Source organism: Macrobrachium nipponense, chromosome 2 (assembly GCF_015104395.2).
Source record: "Macrobrachium nipponense isolate FS-2020 chromosome 2, ASM1510439v2, whole genome shotgun sequence".
In the NCBI taxonomy this organism is placed as follows: domain Eukaryota; kingdom Metazoa; phylum Arthropoda; class Malacostraca; order Decapoda; family Palaemonidae; genus Macrobrachium; species Macrobrachium nipponense.
In genome coordinates, this window is record NC_087201.1 from 53,359,165 (window position 1) to 53,379,172 (window position 20,008).

Below are 20,008 nucleotides of genomic sequence, written 5' to 3' on the forward strand. Positions count from 1 at the left end.
TAAAACTTACACATAGCGTAACTATTGTTAAAGAAGCCCAGGACGCAAATGGTTAACCAAAATACAAAAACACCACAGGCGGATGGACAGATGGAAAAAAACAGAGTATAGTTCAAGCCAAATTGGTTGTTCCCAAAATGGGAACATTGGAGAGGAGGATTTCAAACTTCTTAGCGATATTCAACCTGAACAGATGAACAAATGTCCAGTAAGATCCTAAGTTCGAACCAAGAACAGACTCTTGCATCCGAACCCTGGGGAATAGACTCCGTACGGAGTTCCTCTTATTTCCTCATCAATTCTGGTGGACCCCAGGAAGAAGAGGGAAAGAGAGAGGAGGATGACTGTTCTTTGCACGTTTTTCTCTAAACTAGTGGGCGGGGGCAATAACATTCGCGATCATCAACTTGCAGTGATGATAGCAATGCGCCGACTTAGGAAAACTTATTCGCGTGCTTGGAGACTGCGAGAGCAAATCCTGGGTTGACTTCTGTAAGTCTGAGGCGATCCCATTACCGTCATCCTGAAGGAAGAGGAAGTCACAAACTAGTGGTGAGAAAAGGAGAACAAATTTCTCTACTGAAGGAACTCCTTTAGCCATGATGGAACAACACAGTTCACGCTTCTTAATGATGCACAATGCAAATGTGGAAGCTATCCGGTGGGAACTGTCGCTAGTTCCTCTGTCCAAACAAGAGAGAACTCCCAAGAGGGGGGAAGACACAGATGGAAAAATTGCAGAAGTGTCCTGACTTTTTTTAACAATGGTGCCAATACACCAGTCCATGAAGCTAACAATTTTGAAAATATTAAACAGATTTTGAATGAGGTGGTCAATCTCAGCCACAGAAAACATTACTTTCGTTGCCGTGAACGCTGATCTTCGCGAAGACTCAATAAATTCTGAGAAGTCCTTGGGCGGAAGCAGCAACACCCAAAGAGGGAGACTCCGTCGTTTCATAAAATAAGTGTCTTCTCTTAGTCAAAGAAGGAGGGAAAGTGAAGTCCGACTTCCCTTGTGTTCTCTTAGTTGCTAACCATCTTCCAACCTCATCCATAGCTCTCTTGGCTGAAATAGAAAGTACTAACTGAGGAAGATCAAAAGAAACTGAAGAGACAGTGGTCATCTGAAGAGTTGTAGCAGGAGAGACAGGAGTAACTGGCTTGAAAAAGTTAGAATAACTTCTCAAGAAAAATCTCAGAAAAGCTCCATAAGCCATCGGTGGTATGGAATCTTCTGTAGCAAGCTCTTCCTCTTCAGCAGAAGACACAGGAGACAGATGAGGGTTGGCTGTGCCTACCAAAAGAGGAGACAAAATACGAGGAACTGCAGGCGGAACTGGCCCCACGAGAGGCTCAGGTGCAGGCGAGAGAACTGGCGCCACTGGGAGCTCAGGTGGATAAGGGAGATTCTGTGCTGCTGGGCACTCCTGTGCCTCTGGAGGCTCATGTGCCAATGGCTCTGGTGCCGAGGGGCACGCATGCGCTATCCTGGGAGCTTAGATGAACAAGGGAGATTCAATCCCTAATCAGCACTTGGCACTCCAACACACCTGCAGTAATATGTACGCTAACTCATTCCTGAAGTAATATGTACGCTAACTCATTCCTGAGAGCGAAAAGTAGCAGAAACGGGAACCGATACAGCTTGAAGAGCCATAGACAACACTTGCGCCAATGGACGCACTCCACTTGGACATTTCCATCTCACAATGGCTCCGGAAAATTCTCCTACCTTCCATTTACCAGGAGAATCTTCCAAAGAAAATTCCTCTGGGTTGGCCCAGAAACTACAAGAAGGCTCTGCAGACCTTTCCAGTAGTCTGGAAATGTCACTACCACACCATTGGTGCAGTTTCTCCATGCTCGATGCCTCCAAGCTAGAAGAAAGATGATGAGCACTATCCAAGATGCCTTTCCAATGGCTGTCTTGCAAGACCTGGGGAACATTGACAGGTGTGATTAATGGGTTGACTGCCCATGGGCAGATCACACCGGCCTCCCTTGGGCTTCTGGTATGACTTCTCCCATGTGCAGGGTAGTATGTCAGGGGCCTTTGCCTTGGAGAATCGGCAGGATGGACAGCCAGCTCCTCCACTACACCCACTATCATAAGGTTAACATTGCTAACCCCAACAGAAACTGGCAATGGTGCAAAAAGGAAGCGAGGGAGCCAGGCAAAGGAGCAAGTGGTAATATTAAAGAGCTGGTAGCAGGAGAGAAAAACAATAACTAGAGCAGTGTTATCTGACACTTGACGTCCATGTATCACAAGAAAACCGCTCAAGCACACTTGTAGCTCACAATATTGAGCGCTCTCTCAGTCGGTACTGGGCACTCACACGTCTCTCACTGGGCGCTCATGCGCCAATGGAAATTTGGGCACTATACATACTGGCTTGGCCCCAACTAGGAACTCAGTTACCTAGTATATGATAAATGCATGATGTAAACTTGTAGTCAAACAAATGACTAAAGACAGGACAACCAGTATAGTTCAGTGCCGAGTGAGATAATAGCTTTGGTATTCAACGTAGTATGTCGTCAGTCTAGCTACATATCAGTTGTGTTTGCCTATCCAACCTCAGCATAAACACCATTAAAGCAACATAACTTTCTTCCCTTGAACAGTTCAAGCACAGCCCTCTATGTATAGGGGTGTTCCCTCTGTGGTGAACCCTTGTACAATTTCAGTGAAAACTTCTTCTTATAATTACAAAAATTCTAGTCTTGCATTACTAAGATGTTGGATAGACCATTCTCTGAAAGCCCATCATAAATAATTCTCTCCTGCTACATAATACCTTTCCACTTAAACAATTCTGGAAAGGAAAGACTGATAAGCGTTTAAATTTAAAGTTAAGTATATCTTAGTTTTACCAGAACACTGAGCTGATTAACAGCTCTCCTAGGGCTGAACCAATTGGTTACCTAGCAACGGGACCTACAGCTTATTGTGGATTCCAAACCACATTATACTGAGAAATGAATTTCTATCACCAGAAATAAATTCCTCACATTCCACGTTGGCAGAGTTGAGAACCAAACTTCGGACCACCAGATTGGTAGGCGAGCACAAAAACCACTCGTCTAATGAGGAGCTAAGGGGTGAAAAGGGTTATATCAGAATTTACTATCCTGCAGGAAGTGCCTTGCAGAATTAGAATTTAACACCAACATTGTTCTGGTAATGAATACAATGTTTACATTATAACGCTACTCTTTTAGGAAGGTAGCTTATGCAATGTTTATTACGCCACTTGCTTATCAACTCAGTAACATTTTACGTTGGTGCATTACTCATTGTAAAGAAGAGTTAATCAAAAGATTGTGAGATCTCTACTGAAAAGGTATATTGAACAATATTAGGTCATTTACAAGTGTAAACATTGGTTCGACAAACCACGCTCAGACTTGTCCTCAGACATGTTGAAAGAAATGACACAGCCACTGATATTGCAACCCGGTCTGTGTCAATTGCTCATTTGCCTCTTGGATGTGCTAGAGTGATGGCCGAGGTACTCTCCAACATTGAACTGCGAACTATGGCAATTTGTGCAATAATTTGCGTCACAATGAAAAACCGTGTTAAGAATAGGAAAAAAGAGATATTGGGGATTTCATAAATAAACTTAAATGTCATCCAGGTGATTAGTATAATTATTTGAGGATGGGCAAGGATAAATTTAGGGAACTACTGTCATTAATAACACTTTATATCAAGAAATGAGACACCTGTATGAGGCAATCTATATCTCCTGCCAATCGACTAACCGCCACAATATGATATTTGAAGCGGGGACATCTTATGAGAACCTAAAGTTCAGTGTAGCAATATTTCTTTAGAGGCTTGGGAAAATCAACCCAGAATGCACTTCAAGTGTTGTTTGTTTATTTTCTTGGTGGCAGTTTCCAGTGCAGCATCTTGATATCTATACTTTAGCTTGTTTACTAGTATATAAAAAACCAGTGGTATTCACTAATTTTTGCAAGAGAGCCACTTTAGTAGACTACATTCACTCTGAGATCCACACCCCAAGAAAAACCCATAATTTTCCTACACAATGTTACATAATTACAGTAGGACACTTACCCCTCTACCGGTACTTTAATGGTGTGATGAGCAGATATGTACCAATCCCATTTTTACTTTTTTCATGGAGTACTTGTAATTTATAATTGCAATCCCTGTTAGACAGTCAAGATGTGCACTGGTCAGTCAGTTTCTTTGCTTCCTTTTCACAATGTTCATTGTCGAAAATGTTCACTCACATGTGCATGTACTAGTGAAAAATGACATTACTTTTTGCACACATTTCAGCATAATCTGTATCAGAAACCATGTTTCAAAAGTGGTAGACACTGGTTTTCAGTTCAGCTTGAAGGATGTCGTTTGCTTGAAGTTCAACTATCTCGCACTGTACAGCGGCATGATCATGACAGAGGTCTTGGAGGACTGGAGTCAGACATGATGCTAGCAAATGAAAAGGATTCTCAATAAAACTGAAAAATTCCTTGTACTTTCTTATATCCTTAGATCGTGATTCAAACTCTCCTCTCAACTCCTCCAATACGGTTTCAAACTCATCATAACTGAAGTGATGCAAAAGTTGCGGGTCATTTGAGGTGACTGTTCTGAGTGTCGAGAAATGTGCAAACTGTCTGTCAGGTATGAATAGATCTGTGATCTTATTTTGGAATGCAGTAACTGCACGCAACATACTGGGTGCTTTTCTTTCCCTTGCAGTTGCAAGTTCAATGAATTCAGGTGACAAGTAATATCATATAACAGAGCTAATCTCATAATCCAGGATTTTGGTAATAACTGATTTATATATTTCCTGGATGGAGAGCCGGCAATCAAGCTGTCATGAGCTGAATGCGGCTCACGAGCCGCACAATGAATACCTCTGTCATAAACGATATTTTCCTGATTTCTGTGGGTAAATCTGTGTTTCGGCCCGACTGTGAAGAGTTTTTTGCAAGAGAAGCGCCTCCCCCTGAAATGTCTGCTGGTGTTGGACAATGCCCCTCCCCACCCTCCTGGCCTCGAGGAAGATATCCTAGCGGAGTATTCCTTCGTTAAGATTCTTTTTCTTCCGCCCAACACCACCCCTCTCCTCCAGCCCATGGACCAGCAAGTGATAGCGAACTTTAAGAAGCTGTACACGAAACATTTTTTCAAGAGATGTTTCGACATCACCGATACCACAAACCTCACCTTGCGTCAATTTTGGAGGGAGCATTTCGACATCGTCATTTGCATCCGACTCATTGACCTAGCTTGGCAGGAGGTTTCGAGGCAAACCTTGAATTCCTCGTGGAGGAAACTCTGGCCTGATGCCGTATCCGCCAGAGACTTCGAGGGATTCGACGTGGGTGAAGCTGGTACTGCAGAGTCAGAAACAGTTGATGATCACGAAACTGTTTTGGAACCAGATCTTGACGAGATCGTTGCACTCGGCAAGTCCATGGGGCTGGTCGTCGACGAGGACGACATCAACGACCTTCTCGAGGAGCACCAAGAGGAGCTTACGACGGATGACCTGAAGGAGTTGGAGGCCATGCAACTTAACGTCGTTCAAGAGGAGTTTTCTAGCAGCGGCGAGGAAGAGGAGGAGGAGCCTATGACAACGGCAGAAATTAAGGATAATCTAGGCGCTTTTCATAAAGTGCAATTGTTTATCGAAAAAAGACACCCCGAAAAGGCTCACACAGGTCGTATGCTTGCGCAGTTCGATGACGTTTGCTTGAGTCGTTTCAGGAATATTGTGAAAAGTAGGCAGAAGCAATCTTCCTTGGATCGTTATTTTTTAAAGAGGCCTTCAGCATTAGCAGGAGTAAGCAAAAAGGAAGAACCAAGTGATAAAAAACAGAAAGTTGAAAGCAAAAAGGAAGAACCAAGTGATGAAAAACAGAACGTTGAAAGCGGTGATGAAGTTGAAATTCTGTTAAAAAAAAAAAAAAAAGCTACGTAAAAGTAAAAAAAAAAGTTAAAAATAAAAAAAAATAAAATTTTTTTTATGTAATTTCTAGATTTTTGTAAGATAAGTGTTACAGTTTTTTTAAGGTGTTTCGTAAATTTTAGTTTTATGGTTTTCCTTAAATTTTTTTTGTGTTTTCGTAAAGTTAAGTGTACGTACGTACGTACGTTATCTGCCGTTTGTCCTCCTCCTCCTCTGCCGCCACTATCGGAGATAGCCTCACTCGAAAGGTAAGCTTCCACATTTTACGTTACAGTAATAATATTTCTTGTACACTAATATCCACTTTATTTACTGGTTTTGGATTTTTATTCTTAATTTAGGTATTGAATGGTCCAAATTGTTGTAGTATTTCATTGTTTATAGGTCAATTTAGCTTTATTATGATATTTAATGGGGTGTTTTTGGAGGGCTTGGAACGGATTAGCCATTTTCCATGTAAAATGTGTTCCAAGATACGAAAAACTCATTATACGAAGGCCACCTTGGAACAGATTAATTTCGTATCTCGAGGTACCACTGTATATACCTGACAGAGGTGCAATTAACCGGTTATTGGCACCGAAAATCACCAATTTTTGGTTACTTGCGACGAAAATCACAAATTTTCAGTTAATGGCAATGAAAATCATCAAGCCATCGGAACGGAAACTGCCCTGATAACCGGGTATTGTTTATATAGGCTATATACAACGGAAACTTACTACTAATGCTACTATTCTTGTCTAACCCAGGTTGTTGTTTACATATATCCAATCCTAGGTTATTTGGTCAACTGTATAACAGAGTAACCCAATAATGTTAAGGCTCACTTACTCTAAACTACAATACTGCTTAATTGGGATTATGCAATTCACACTTAAAGGTATGGGTTACGTAAAACACAACTACCTTAGTATGTAGCTGTAAAGCTAGGTTACCATCTCATCCAGCACATGTTACTATTTTTGTCTAGTCCTAGGTTACATGGTCTAAGCTGACAATTTATTCCAATAATGGGATGTTTAATAGAAGTTTATCACTTAACTTTATATGATGTACTGACTAGTCCTGGATTACTTAAATTGTGCTGATGTAATGTATACAGGCTATATAAAGGGAAATACCTTTAGTCTAGCCTGTTTTTATCAAATCCTATGGTCCTTGGTGTAAAACTAGGCTGCTGCCTAGAACCATAAAAGGATATCTTAAAAGATTTTTACTTACCTTAGTTTAGGCTACTACCTAATCCAGGTAATTTAAACCACCTTTAGGATATGTAATCCTAGGTTATACGCTACAAACAACATCTACTATATCCTAATTATTCTCACTGAAACTGTTAGGCTATCATCTCATGTGGGCTACTTCCTAGGCTATTGTCACCATTGCTATCTGAAAGGATTATATAAATCAATAATAAATTGTGGAACATTTCTTTAGTTAAAACTTCTAAATAGAATGATAAATTCTTCAAATTCTGTGCTTTTCTCAAATAGCAAACAAGAGATCGCGAAAAAGCACCGGCCATGTGCTCGAAAAAGAAAGGACGGTTTTCTGCTTTCACACAAAATAAACATCTGTTACACAGTTTAAACTTACAATTTTTAACTGGAGCTTAAAATTATGCCCTTAACTTTCAAGTTTACATGTTTCCATGATCCTCGATGAAAACATTGAGAATCAAAGTGATTTTATTGAGGAGCACTGGCTTTGCGTATCCACTTCATGTTGACTATACTCTGTTTTTTCCATCTGTCCATCCGGCTGGTGTTTGCGCATGGCAACACTGCGTCCCGGGCTTTAAATAATATCCTATTTCGAATATTAGCGGTGTAATTTGCATACAGTAAATTATTAAAACACTTTTCAGTTGCAAATGTACACCCAGATATCCTTTTATTTACCTAAAACTTACACATAGCGTAACTATTTAAAGCCCGGGACACAGTGTTACCATGCAAAAACACCACAGGCGGATGGACAGATGGAAAAAAACCGAGTATAGACAGGTAATGGCTCTTGGCCTTTTAATGGCCCAGTTATAAAAAAGATGGTGGACACATACACAACAATCACTTCTTCCAGGTTGTAACATGGGAAAACTGGGTTCAGCCTCGCTGAAGTTAAGATGAAATGCCCTCTTATCTTTTGAGTTCATTGCAGTACATCACATGCCATAGTGCTTATCAACAAGACACAATACCTTGCTACAAAACTAGGCTAAAAGATATGTCTTTGATATCAGGTTGGAGCTCTGGCACACCATGGAGGGGTAACACTTTGAGGACAAAACAAGTGACTACATTATTAAAAACACTGTTACGTTTAGATAATCAAATGATTACACAAGCTATTTAATTCATGACTCTTCTGGATTACATCAGCACTAGTCAGGCTTCTTCAACAACTTTGCATATTTTTATCACTGTCTAGTAGTTTATGGTTAAGAAGGTCATACAACTAAATTACATTATCATAATTATAAAACATTTCTTGTGATTTTATAATATATGTAATTACCACTCAGACTAGATCTAACAGTTACTATAAAAAAGTCAGAAATATATCCACAGTTTCCATTACCTTATATTCAAAGCTAAATCAGATATTCTACAAGCCATTCATAAAACAAGAGAGAGAGAGAGAGAGAGAGAGAGAGAGAGAGAGAGAGAGAGAGAGAGAGAGAGAGAGAGAGAGAGAGAGAGAGAGAGAGAGAGAGAGAGAGAGAGGTTACTTAAATCAAATAAACAAGTCTCTGAGATCATTAATAGAGTGGCACATAATTTGAAAGATGAAGGCCATATGTGATCTACAATTCACAGTACAAGCTTTCAGGCTAGGAATTAATATTGTTATTATTCATAAAAAAGGGTAATTTTATTCTTTTACCAATACTTGTCCATTTCAACAATACTGCTAATGCAAAACATGTGGATGAAAACAATGCATATGAAAATGAGTACACATCAGCATATAATACATACCTGTTCAGTAAGTGAGCCATTTGTTAACATTGGTTTCTGAGGAACAAAAATCACAGTTTTTGGGCCCGGAGCAAAATCATGTGCAACTGTACCATGGGATGAAGGCCATAAGCCAAGCATTACCCTAAAGATACTGGACTTGCCAGAGGAACTAGGGCCCATGAAAAGAATATTTTCACCTTTTTTTACCTCTAGATGAAAATCTGAAATCATAACAAAAGGCATAAGTTGGAATTGCTGGCAGCTACATATTCCTATTTCTGCAAAATTTGTGAATGAAGGAATCCATGAACAAAAACTTCATAATTGTGATGCACTTACCAGCTCAATGGAAATCAAAGGAAAAGTATTGCTGCACATTAAATATCATAATTTGTTTCCTTAAAAACTATTGGTTTGGAACATTAGATAAAATACTACTACGTACTTTGGATGCAAAGAACAAAGTACGTAATTACCTTATGGCTGATGACACAAAAGCACAACAATCAAGTGTATAATGGTAACATGGTCTTAAGCATATAAATATATAGACTGCTAACAAGGGTATATATCTGAAAAGAAAATATTCTATGGTAATATCCAAATAATAATTGAGTAATGACTAGAAATTTATGAAGCATTCTCATAAAATAAGTGGGCAAAAAGCACCATTTACTCAAAACCAGTACCAATATATATACTACTGTATATTGCTACTGAAAAAACTTTGTGGTGATCTCTTTTGTATTTTAGATTAATGATTTACTTAAGAGTATTTCTAGTTGACGCATAAGTGAGGGGCAGTACTACAAGCCATATTTTATCATATTTTATGAGATTAAACAGTTGAAAGTACTGTATTTGCCGGCGTATTAGATGCACATTTTTTTTTCAAAACGCATTGAAAAACTCTCGCGTCCAATGCGGCCATATCACCGATGGGAGACCAAGCACCCGTAGGCTAGGCTAGACTTAGCCTACTTCGCACATAGGTACTGGGTAACCACAAAAATTGTAGCTAATAATAAAATAGTGAAAAACAAGCCAAATCATTACAGAAAATTGTGTTACTAGCAATAAAATATTAAAAACAAACCGAATTTTCCGTTTGTTATCACAAACTTACAAAAAATTGCTATGATACGTCAGCCAGTTAGCCACCTAGCTGGACGACAATTGCTTATGGTACATACGCTGGCAGTCAGCCTATAAAGGAAACACATCATTTCACTGTACCTCCTACCCAAGCAAGCACGACCCATCCTGATATTTGTTAAATTTTACTATAAGGACTGTTTTACCTTGAGGAAACATTCATTTATACTTTAAATAAAAAAAGAACCATTTGTAATGAGTGGATGTAAACAAAATCGTGGCGCTGCTCTGGTGGCCTGTTGCAGTAACACAAAATCACCAAAATATAAATATTTAATTTTTTCTTGCTCACCTACTATGGTTTTGCTTTTTTAAATTAACAAAGCACTTTTAATTTCTTTAAGTTAAGTTTTTTTTAGGCTTGCTTTCTCTTTTGTTTCCCCTTGGTTATTTTGCTGGAGAGATTGCTGAGGCAAATGTGTTGCTCCATAAAGGAAGATGATACAATAAACAAAATAATACAGCTGACCTGAGAAGAGATTACAACATCAAATTTAAACTAGATGTTGTTGCATACACAAAAAACCATGGTAATATGGAAATGCTCAGTATTTTGGTACACCACCAACTGAGAAAAAGGGAAAGGAGGAAACAGGAAAAACATGAAAAGTGCAAATTTTTTTCCCCACAAAATATTCTTGTAAAATAGGGGTGTGTCTTATACAAAGGTGCGTCTTTTACGGCAGAAAATACAGTATTTCTTAACATCATTCCACAAATTCAATTTTCAATGCTAAGCAGACTAACATCAGTAAATACATGTATGAGACTTACTTTTCACTAGTGGTTCACTGCCCCCTGGAGCAATAATTGTTACATCATTTAAAATGAAGGCATACTCTAGAGCACTGTAATCTCCTCCAAATACTTGGGTGACATCATCATCATCATCATCATTAACCAAACATCTGCAATCAATTGATAAAAACAATCATAAAAAAATTATGTTGAACATTGAAATTATTATTATTTCCCAAAGGAATGGTACCAATTATAGTTCTTTGCAGTGAAATTTTGCCATCCAGCTGCACTGATTTCTGCATATTTCCTTGGTCTTTTTCCACCTTGTCAACTTTGATTTAGTACTAGAATTTTCAGTTCGTATTTAATAAATCCTTAATGCTAAAGGTAGGCTATTTTTTTTTCATATGAGTGTCATGCACAGTTAAGCAGGGTCATTCCTAATAAGGAAGTTCACTTATTTTGATATCTTTTATTCCTTGCCTTATATCACATAATTTAGGGGTGTCCAATCACTTCATGTTGGAATAACCATTTTTAACTACCCAATGTTAAATCAAGTTCTTTATAGACTGAAGGCCATGATGAGATATGAATGAGGGTGTGCTGAATGTAAGCAATGATAATGCTTTAGTTATGAATATGCATGATGTCCAAAAAATTAAAATGCAGTCTTCCACAGCAGATACCTTGTCAGAGCATGCCCTTGCAATTACTTCCATATGAATACCATGCACTTTTCTAAGACAATTTTCTGCAACATCCAAAAAGGTGGTACCAAGATGTGCTACTATGGAATTGATAGCACTATCCATGCACACCTGCAACCTATCATTTCTTACTCTCCAAGTTCCTAGAACTATGACCTCCTGATACTGTGCGCACACAGCCAACTCTGAGACTATTTTATCATGACAAGATAACATTTCAGCTATGGTTTATTGACTGAAATTCCATGGGCTTGAACATTCTTCTGTATATCTATGTCTAGATTTGGAATGATGTGAATAACATGAAGAATTTATGTAATTGATTACTATATGAAGTGGCATTTGATTAGTACTGTCTTTGCTGATATCCTTTCTTTTATACTTAGTATGCTATGTATTTTTGCTTACTAAATTACTAGTCTTATGATCTTCCTTTTTATTACTCTGACTACCTAAATATTATTTTATTTAGCACTGATGACCAGTGCTGGCTTTCCACTGATATATGTACTAGTTATTACTGACTAATACTTATTGGTTATATTCCTCATTAATTCCACTATGTCTACTTTATTTCTACTTTTATTATGAGTTTCATACTGTTCAGTTCTAAAGTTTCATCATATGCTGTCATCTTCTATGTAATATACGTACATCTACTTTCTACATCTATAATTTCATTTATCTTCACCTCACTAACTAACTTAAACCAGTTATCTTTAAAGAAAAGTGTCATGACAAAAGATGTTAAACATGCCCAGCTTCCACTAATATTAAATATGTTATTGATTGTGATAATATAGTACGTACCTATAAGAGAACATGAAATCTTTATCTGATTAAATATAGCCAGTAACGGTTTGGGGGGGTGGGCACCTGGTAATGTGCACCTTCTTGGATTTGAATAACTGAACATTGTTTTCTTTCCATAAATTTTTATTAGTAAAAATATTGCTTGGTTAATGAGTATTTCAACAACTGTATAATAGCAAAAACAATAACAACTACTTCTGTGTACATAGTACATTTATGTATGTATGCATACATATATAAATATTGATATAATGTACCATATGTGTGTACATGTAACATATAATATATGTACAGTGGTACCTCGACATACGAAAGGCTCAACTTACGAAAAACTTGAGATACGAAAGCAAATACAAAGATTTTTTTTGCTCTACATACAAAAATTGTTCAAGATACAAAGGGTTGTTGCTGTAAAGTCCCGAGATTCACCCGGACCACCGATAACAATTTTAAAACTCCTATCACCAGAAATACACATCTCTCTGTAGTGCCTACAGGTCAAGACTATCCAAGCCACCTACCGATACACAGTGAAGTCAAATTTGTTAGAGCTTGTGGCAAGTGTGGCTAGAGTGTAATAAGAAATGGACCTTTGTGGGATGTCTGCTGTGACCTCTAGGTAAACCTAAAGTGCTTGAACTGGGCACAATGTTTTGTCTGCTAATTCTAGTTTGATGAGAATAGGAGATTTCCTCCTTATAAGAATCCTATTCTTGGCTAGGAATGAGAGGCTAGAGACAATAATAATTGATCATCAGCCATTTTTGTGATGTATTGTCCCCATCTACGAGAGCCCAGTTTGCTAATAAGAACTCCTGATGCTAATTCAATCAAGATCACATACTTTAGCTTGTGAGTTGTGGTTGTATCAGGTCCACTGAATTGAGGGAACCAAATGATTGGAACCCTTCTACAGCGGATCTATGTAGTGCAAAGGACTCCAGAAGGGAAGTGACAACCTATATACTAGAGTCAAATCCCAAAATTATAAAACAATGGTTCTGTTAATGCTGCCTTCCATGACTGTTGTAATTGCAAGGCGTTTGTCTTCAAAACGGGTTAAGAAATTAAAAAATTGTTTCCCTGGAATTTCTGACTGGGTTTTCAGTATGGGTATATTGTAACTATATCTTCTATACATACTGGCATTGCCAAATATATGAAGTATGTAATTTTTGCACCAGGTACCCAGCAATGTTGGAAGAGTAATTTTCAGGGTACAGAAATTTTAGGAAATCCACCCGTGAAGGTCTTGGCTTAGAAAGGAAGATCCTTAACCCTTTACTGCCGACTGGACGTATTTTACGTTGACATTTTTTGTCTCTCATGTGCCGACTGGACGTATTTTACGTCGACTTACAAAAGTTTTTTTAAAATTCGCGGAAAAATACTTATAGGCCTACCAGCCTAAATCTTTTTAATCACGCGCCTTGGGGGATGCTGGGAGTTCACGGATCAAGGTGTTGTTTTGTTTACAATCGTTACGCAGGCGCACAAGCGCGAATTTCTTTCTTGCCGCACTAAAAAGTATCTGTGACACATCTCGGAAATTATTTCGTCACTTTGACATAATTTTTGTACCATTGTAAATTAGCCGTTACATGAAGTATTATATATGAAAATGTGCGCATTTTTATGTAAAATACAACAATAAAATACTCATGATTGTAGCTTTTATCAGTTTTGAGATATTTTCATATAAATAACGATAATTGCCAAAATTTCAACCTTCGGTCAACTTTGACTACCGAAATGGTCGAAAAACGCAATTGTAAGCTAAAACTCTTATATTTTAGTAATATTCCCTCATTTACCTTAATTTTACAACTAATTGGAAGTCTCTCTAGCACAATATTTCGATTTATGGTGAATTTATGAAAAAACTTTTTCCTTACGTCCGCGCTGTAACTCTTCCGAAAAACATCATACATGCGATTGTGGTAATGTTTGCACCATTTTAAAATTAGCTGTTATATAAAGTTTTATATATGGAAATGTGTGCAATTTCATGCACAATACAACTAAAAACAACCCATGGTTGGAGCTTTTAACAGTTTTGAGATATTTTCATATAAATAACGATAATTGCCAAAATTTCAACCTTCGGTCAACTTTGACTCTACCGAAATGGTCGAAAAACGCAATTGTAAGCTAAAACGCTTATATTCTAGTAATATTCAAGCATTTACCTTCATTTTGCAACAAATTGGAAGTCTCTAGCGCAATATTTCTATTTATGGTGAATTTATGAAAAAAATAAAATTTTCTTTACGTCCGTGCGGTAACTCTTCCGAAAAAATCATACGTGCGATTGTGGTAATGTTTGCACCATTTTAAATTAGCCGTTACATAAAGTTTTATATATAAAAATGTGCGCAATTTCATGTAGAATACAACAAAAAATAATTGAAGGTTGTAGCTTTTCTCATTTTTGAAAAATTTTCATATAAATCACGATAAATAGAAAAAAAACCCACGTTCGGTCAACTTTGACTCTACCAAAATGGTTGAAAAACGCAATTGTAAGCTAAAACTCTTACAGTCTAGTAATATTCAGTCATTTATCTTCATCTTGAAACAAATTCGAAGTCTCTAGCAAAATATTTAGATTTATGGTGAATTTAAAAAATAATCGTTCCTTCCCTCCGCGCGCGGATTCTCCGCCACAAATCTCCGAAATGCGTACGTCCCATTCTCGGAATATTTGCTCCGTTTCATATTAGGCATTTCATAGAGTTTTATATATGAAAATGTGCGCAATTTCATGTAGAATAAAACGAAAAATATATAAAGGTTGTAGCTTTTCTTATTTCCGAAATAATTGCATATACAAAATATATATATAAAAAAATTCGACATTCGGTCAACTTTAACTCGTCAGATATGGTCGAAAACTGCAATTGTAAGCTAATACTCTTACAGTATAGTAATATTCAATCATTTGTCTTCATTTTGAAAGAAATTGGAAGTCTCTATGACAATATTTAGATTTATGGTGAATTTTTGAAAAAAATATTTGTTTACGTCCGCACATTACGAATTTATGCATTATTTTGTGATAATATTTTCTGTGTTGCTTTTATCGTTTTACAATGTGTTATATACCGAAATGATCGCAATTTAGTGTACATTACAACGAAAAAAAAGTAACTTGTTACCTTTAACCGTTTTGCACACAGCGCGATTTGAATACAATTATATATGAAATTTCGTTTTTGCGCTATCATATATCGCATTATTTATATATGATAATGATAATCTTTTTCATTTCTGATGGTTGCATACTAAACTTCAGGCAATGACAAAAAAAGGAGCCAAAAATGAACTCTTAATCTTGAAAATTCAGTGCGCTGTGATTTTTTGAAAAAAATATTTTTTCCGCTTCCGCGCTCACTCCGAAACCCCTCCGGCACACGGGAGACAATTTTTTATTTACCGCTCCGGCGTAAGAGGGTTAACTGTAACTTCACAAAAATTATTATGGTACATAACAGAAACATGGCACAGTCCTTTTTGCACAGCTATGCAGTAAATATAACATAATGAAAAAGAAATAAGAGTTTTACTTACTCTGCATCACCTGAAGATGCATGAGGTTCAGTTGACTTTCGGAACTTCTGGGTAATGTTGGTAAAAGATGATGATGCCTGGAAAAAATTATTTAAGATGAAATACTTCAATCTATAAATGAAAAACAGGAGAAACCTTAAAAAAATTAAAAATACAAATAACTATATTCCATGAGTCTTGATTACTTGACTTAATCTGCTCTTGAACTGAATAGTGGCTCTTAGTCTGTTCTAAAATGAGGCTCTCTTATATGATAAAAGAATTTTACAGTGGCTGCTGAATCTTCTAGTTTTAGTTCGAAATCACTGAATCTAGTTTGGTTCCTACTACATGTAATACATATTCATGTAGTCTTTGCTATTTATGACCTATTAATAAATATTATACTAAGGTACTAGATCTAGCCTGCTTTGATATCAAAGTTGTCTTATTGATGGTATCAGTTTGGTAATTCTTGCATATGCTGCTTCTAATCTTCATACGCCCCTACACTAGTTGGCACCTAAGGACACCATACTTTTAGTCTTTCAGTGAGGTAGTATAACTAGTACATATTGTACAAAGTTAGTAAGAACTCTTGTTCTGGACTTTCATTTCTACTTCCATTACATTTCTGAGAAGGGTGCAAAGTATCACTAATGATTTTTAGGCTAAGCTATTTCTTTTCATGACTACTCTATCTGTAGGTCATATCTGGCATTTCTGTTTTTAAAACTGTGAATGACTGTTTTTACATAGAACTGCAAATACTTATAGCAATGATTTATGTAGACAGCAAAATATCTATAAAATTTTTAATACAAATTAAATAAATATCTAATACAAATTATATAAATCTGTCATAGAGAACATCTGACACCTAATCAAGTTACCCCTGTACTGTATACATAAGCCATTTTCTCTCATAGTATTGAAGTCTAAAACACTTAAAATTACCACTGATTCTCTTTTTTTTTGTATAGTAACATTGTTTATTCTCTAATTACTGTATTTTTATATTGTATTCATGAGTAAATATAGATTTTCATGATAAAAATAATTTACAGTGTACTTAGTAATGTTCTATTAAACTCATTCCAGGTTACCCCCAGACCAGGCATAATAGGTGTAGCTCTCTCTTTAAAGGTCATGTAAGTATTTGAAATGATATTGCTATAAAATGTTTTGGATGATGGAGCAAAGTGTACTTGAAATGTAGTTATGTATCTATTAAGCTTATTCCAGGCTGGGCCCCAGACTGCACATTTTGTTTTCCAGTCTGCTTTTACTGGAAAATAAAATGAAATAATTAGTGAATATTTCAAATATTGTACAATATTATGCTCTATCACCAAAAATCTTTACAGCAATATAATTTCAGATACATCTTATACCCTTAGAGAGAGAGAGAGAGAGAGAGAGAGAGAGAGAGAGAGAGAGAGAGAGAGAGAGAGAGAGAGAGAGAGAGAGAGAGAGAATCATATACTCATTATGCTCAGCATGGAGCCCAACCTGGAATAAACTTAATAGATACATAACTACATTATCAGTACTATGCTGCAAATAATTTCTATAATAAAAATATTTAGTCAGATGCAATATGAAAAAATAGAGTAATTAGAGAATAAATAGAGTTGCTCTATGAATAAAGCCAATTAGTAATAATTTTAGAGATATGGTCCATTGAAAAAATCCACAATTAGTGAAAGTTCCACACAGAAAAGTGAATATTGTGTTCCACAAAAATCTGCGACAAAGTGGACTGTGGAAACATGAAACACGTAAAATGGGGGTGGGGAGGAATATAATCCACAATCAGACACACTAACAACAAATACTACACTAGCGTGTCTGGATCCCACTGGGTGCCTGGATCCCACCGGGTACTTGGAGTCTACTGGGTGCTCGACTCCCATTGGGCACTCAGCAGTTACCTGATATTTGGAAAACACTGTATACTTGGAAACCACTGGGTGCTTGGAACCCCCTGGGAACTTGGATGCCGCTGGGCATTCGGATTCCATTGAGCCCTCGGTTACCACTGGGTGCTTGGTTCCCAATGGGTGCTTGGAATTCACCGGGCACTCCGTTCCCACTAGGCGCTTGGGAGCCTCTGGCACCTGTCTCCCACTGGGAGTTTGGAACTTGGGTGCTCAGAACGCACTCAGAACTGGGTGCCAATAGGTAATAACTACTGGTACACCAACACTGGGAGATATGCCTTTTCAACATCTGAGATAAATTTGAAAAATGCCAGCGGCGCCACTAGTCTACACTAAGATCCGTAACTGGGATCCATAACTTGTTCACACTGGGATCCTTAACATAAGAAGTCAGGGCAAGTGCACTTAATGGACTTCTTTTCAATTGTTGTCCATTGAAACCTGCAGACAACAAGTTAGACTGAGGGGTAACTGTGCGGAAGCAAAACCCTACGGACCTCATAGGCTGACAGTATGCCTCCTCCCAGGTTTAGAGGAGTATGACAGGGTCTGGGTTAGGATATCCAATATGGCCGGATAGCTACATCCTCCCTTGGACTTCCAGTTTGCCTCCACCTGGGTTCAGTGGAGCCTGACAGGGACCTTCCGTTAGGGAGAATCGAGGGATAAATAGCCACTTCCTCCACTGCACAACACTTCACTATCATAGGGTTAACATTGCTAACCCTGAGACAAACTGGCAATGGTAAGGGAAGGAAGCGAGGGAGCCAGGTGCAGGAGCAAGTGGATAAAAAGAAGGGGCTAGTAGCAGAAGAGAAAAGCACAAGGCAGCACCTGTGTAACTTATACTACATTGAGCACTCAGCTCCCAGCAAGCACTCTGTTGAAACTGAACAGTTGGCTTCTATGGGCGCTCAGCTCCCCATGGGTGCTCAGCACCAATGGAAACTCAGGTGCTATACCAGCTCAGCCATAACTAAGTGCTCAGGGACCTACACAATAAATGCATGACTTAATCTTGAGTCTAGCCTTTGAATAAAGACAGGATCAACTAGATATTGGTTCGGTGCCAGGAGAGCTAGTAGCTCTGGTGCCAGACGTACAATGTCGTCGGGCAAGCTAGTAGCTATCTGTGTCAATCCAACTCAGCGTAGGCAAAGCTAAAGCAACATTCACTTTGTTTTGTTTTATGTACAGCCTTCCTCAGGGATGATTCCCTCTCTGGTTTTCAATATAAGGTGCTTCTTATATTTCATAATTGTCTTTAATGTTTTCTCATCAGCATCATAGCTCCTGCAAATTAGGGGAGTCTGTCATTCTTTTCTTAAATTTTGCTTTTTTGTACGATCTTCACTTCAGGCAATTTGCTACTAAGCAAAAGGGGTGAAAAACTTAAATCAGAACTTAACTAACAATAAATAGTACTAATCCTGCAAAAATTGGTCTGATAACAAAATCAATGTTTACACTATTAAGCTACTCAATAATTTAAATATTGCGAACGCAATATTTAAATTATTATGCAACTTGTCTATCAACTAAGCAACATTTTACATTGTTACATTACTCATCATAAAGGTGAGTTAATCAAAAGTGTAAGTTCACTACTGAAATTGTATTATCAAACAATATCAGGTCCATAACAAACGTAAATATCTGTTAGACAAACCAATGTTTACATTATAATCCGCCATTTGGCAAAGGGTAGTTAATCAGTTAACTAACTGCAATTTTGCTTTAAAATCAAACTATTGATGTACTACTCCATTAAGAAACAACAAAACAAGGAAAAATTCATCCTGAAGCCTTCAGCTGAAGCTACTCAACATTCGGTTTGGATACTGAAGTTTGTTAAATAACCCGCAAAAAATTAACAACTGCTGCCAACACCAGATGTTATCACCACGAGTCACAGAAACAATGAGTATTGTCTGCTGAGTCATTCCTAACCCTCTTGTTAAGGGACAAGACTGGTGCCACCTACACTGAACACAATATCGGTGTCACTATCGCAAAATTTGAATCTAAACTGTTGCGAATAAATTAAACTGATAGGTACATAATTAGGCAGTCCCCGGCTTACAACAGCTTCAGCTTACGACGTTCCAAGGTTACAACGCTTTTCAATTATATTTATCAGGTTTTATTTCCAGGTTTACGACGTA

The 20,008-nt window shown here is 37.5% G+C and overlaps 1 protein-coding gene across 4 annotated transcripts in view; it reads right to left on the reverse strand.

The window, feature by feature from the left end:
* Positions 1 to 20,008, reverse strand: part of LOC135220585 (lysosomal cobalamin transporter ABCD4-like) — a 274,508-nt gene that overhangs the window by 53,279 nt on the left and 201,221 nt on the right. For all 4 annotated transcript variants that reach the window (XM_064257839.1, XM_064257838.1, XM_064257840.1 and 1 more), the window contains exons 10-12: positions 15,922 to 15,998; positions 10,862 to 10,995; positions 8,951 to 9,153 (exon numbers count right to left, since the gene is read on the reverse strand). In XM_064257839.1, the coding sequence (XP_064113909.1) occupies positions 8,951 to 9,153; positions 10,862 to 10,995; positions 15,922 to 15,998 (414 nt within the window). The remainder of the gene's footprint in view (positions 1 to 8,950; positions 9,154 to 10,861; positions 10,996 to 15,921; positions 15,999 to 20,008) is intronic.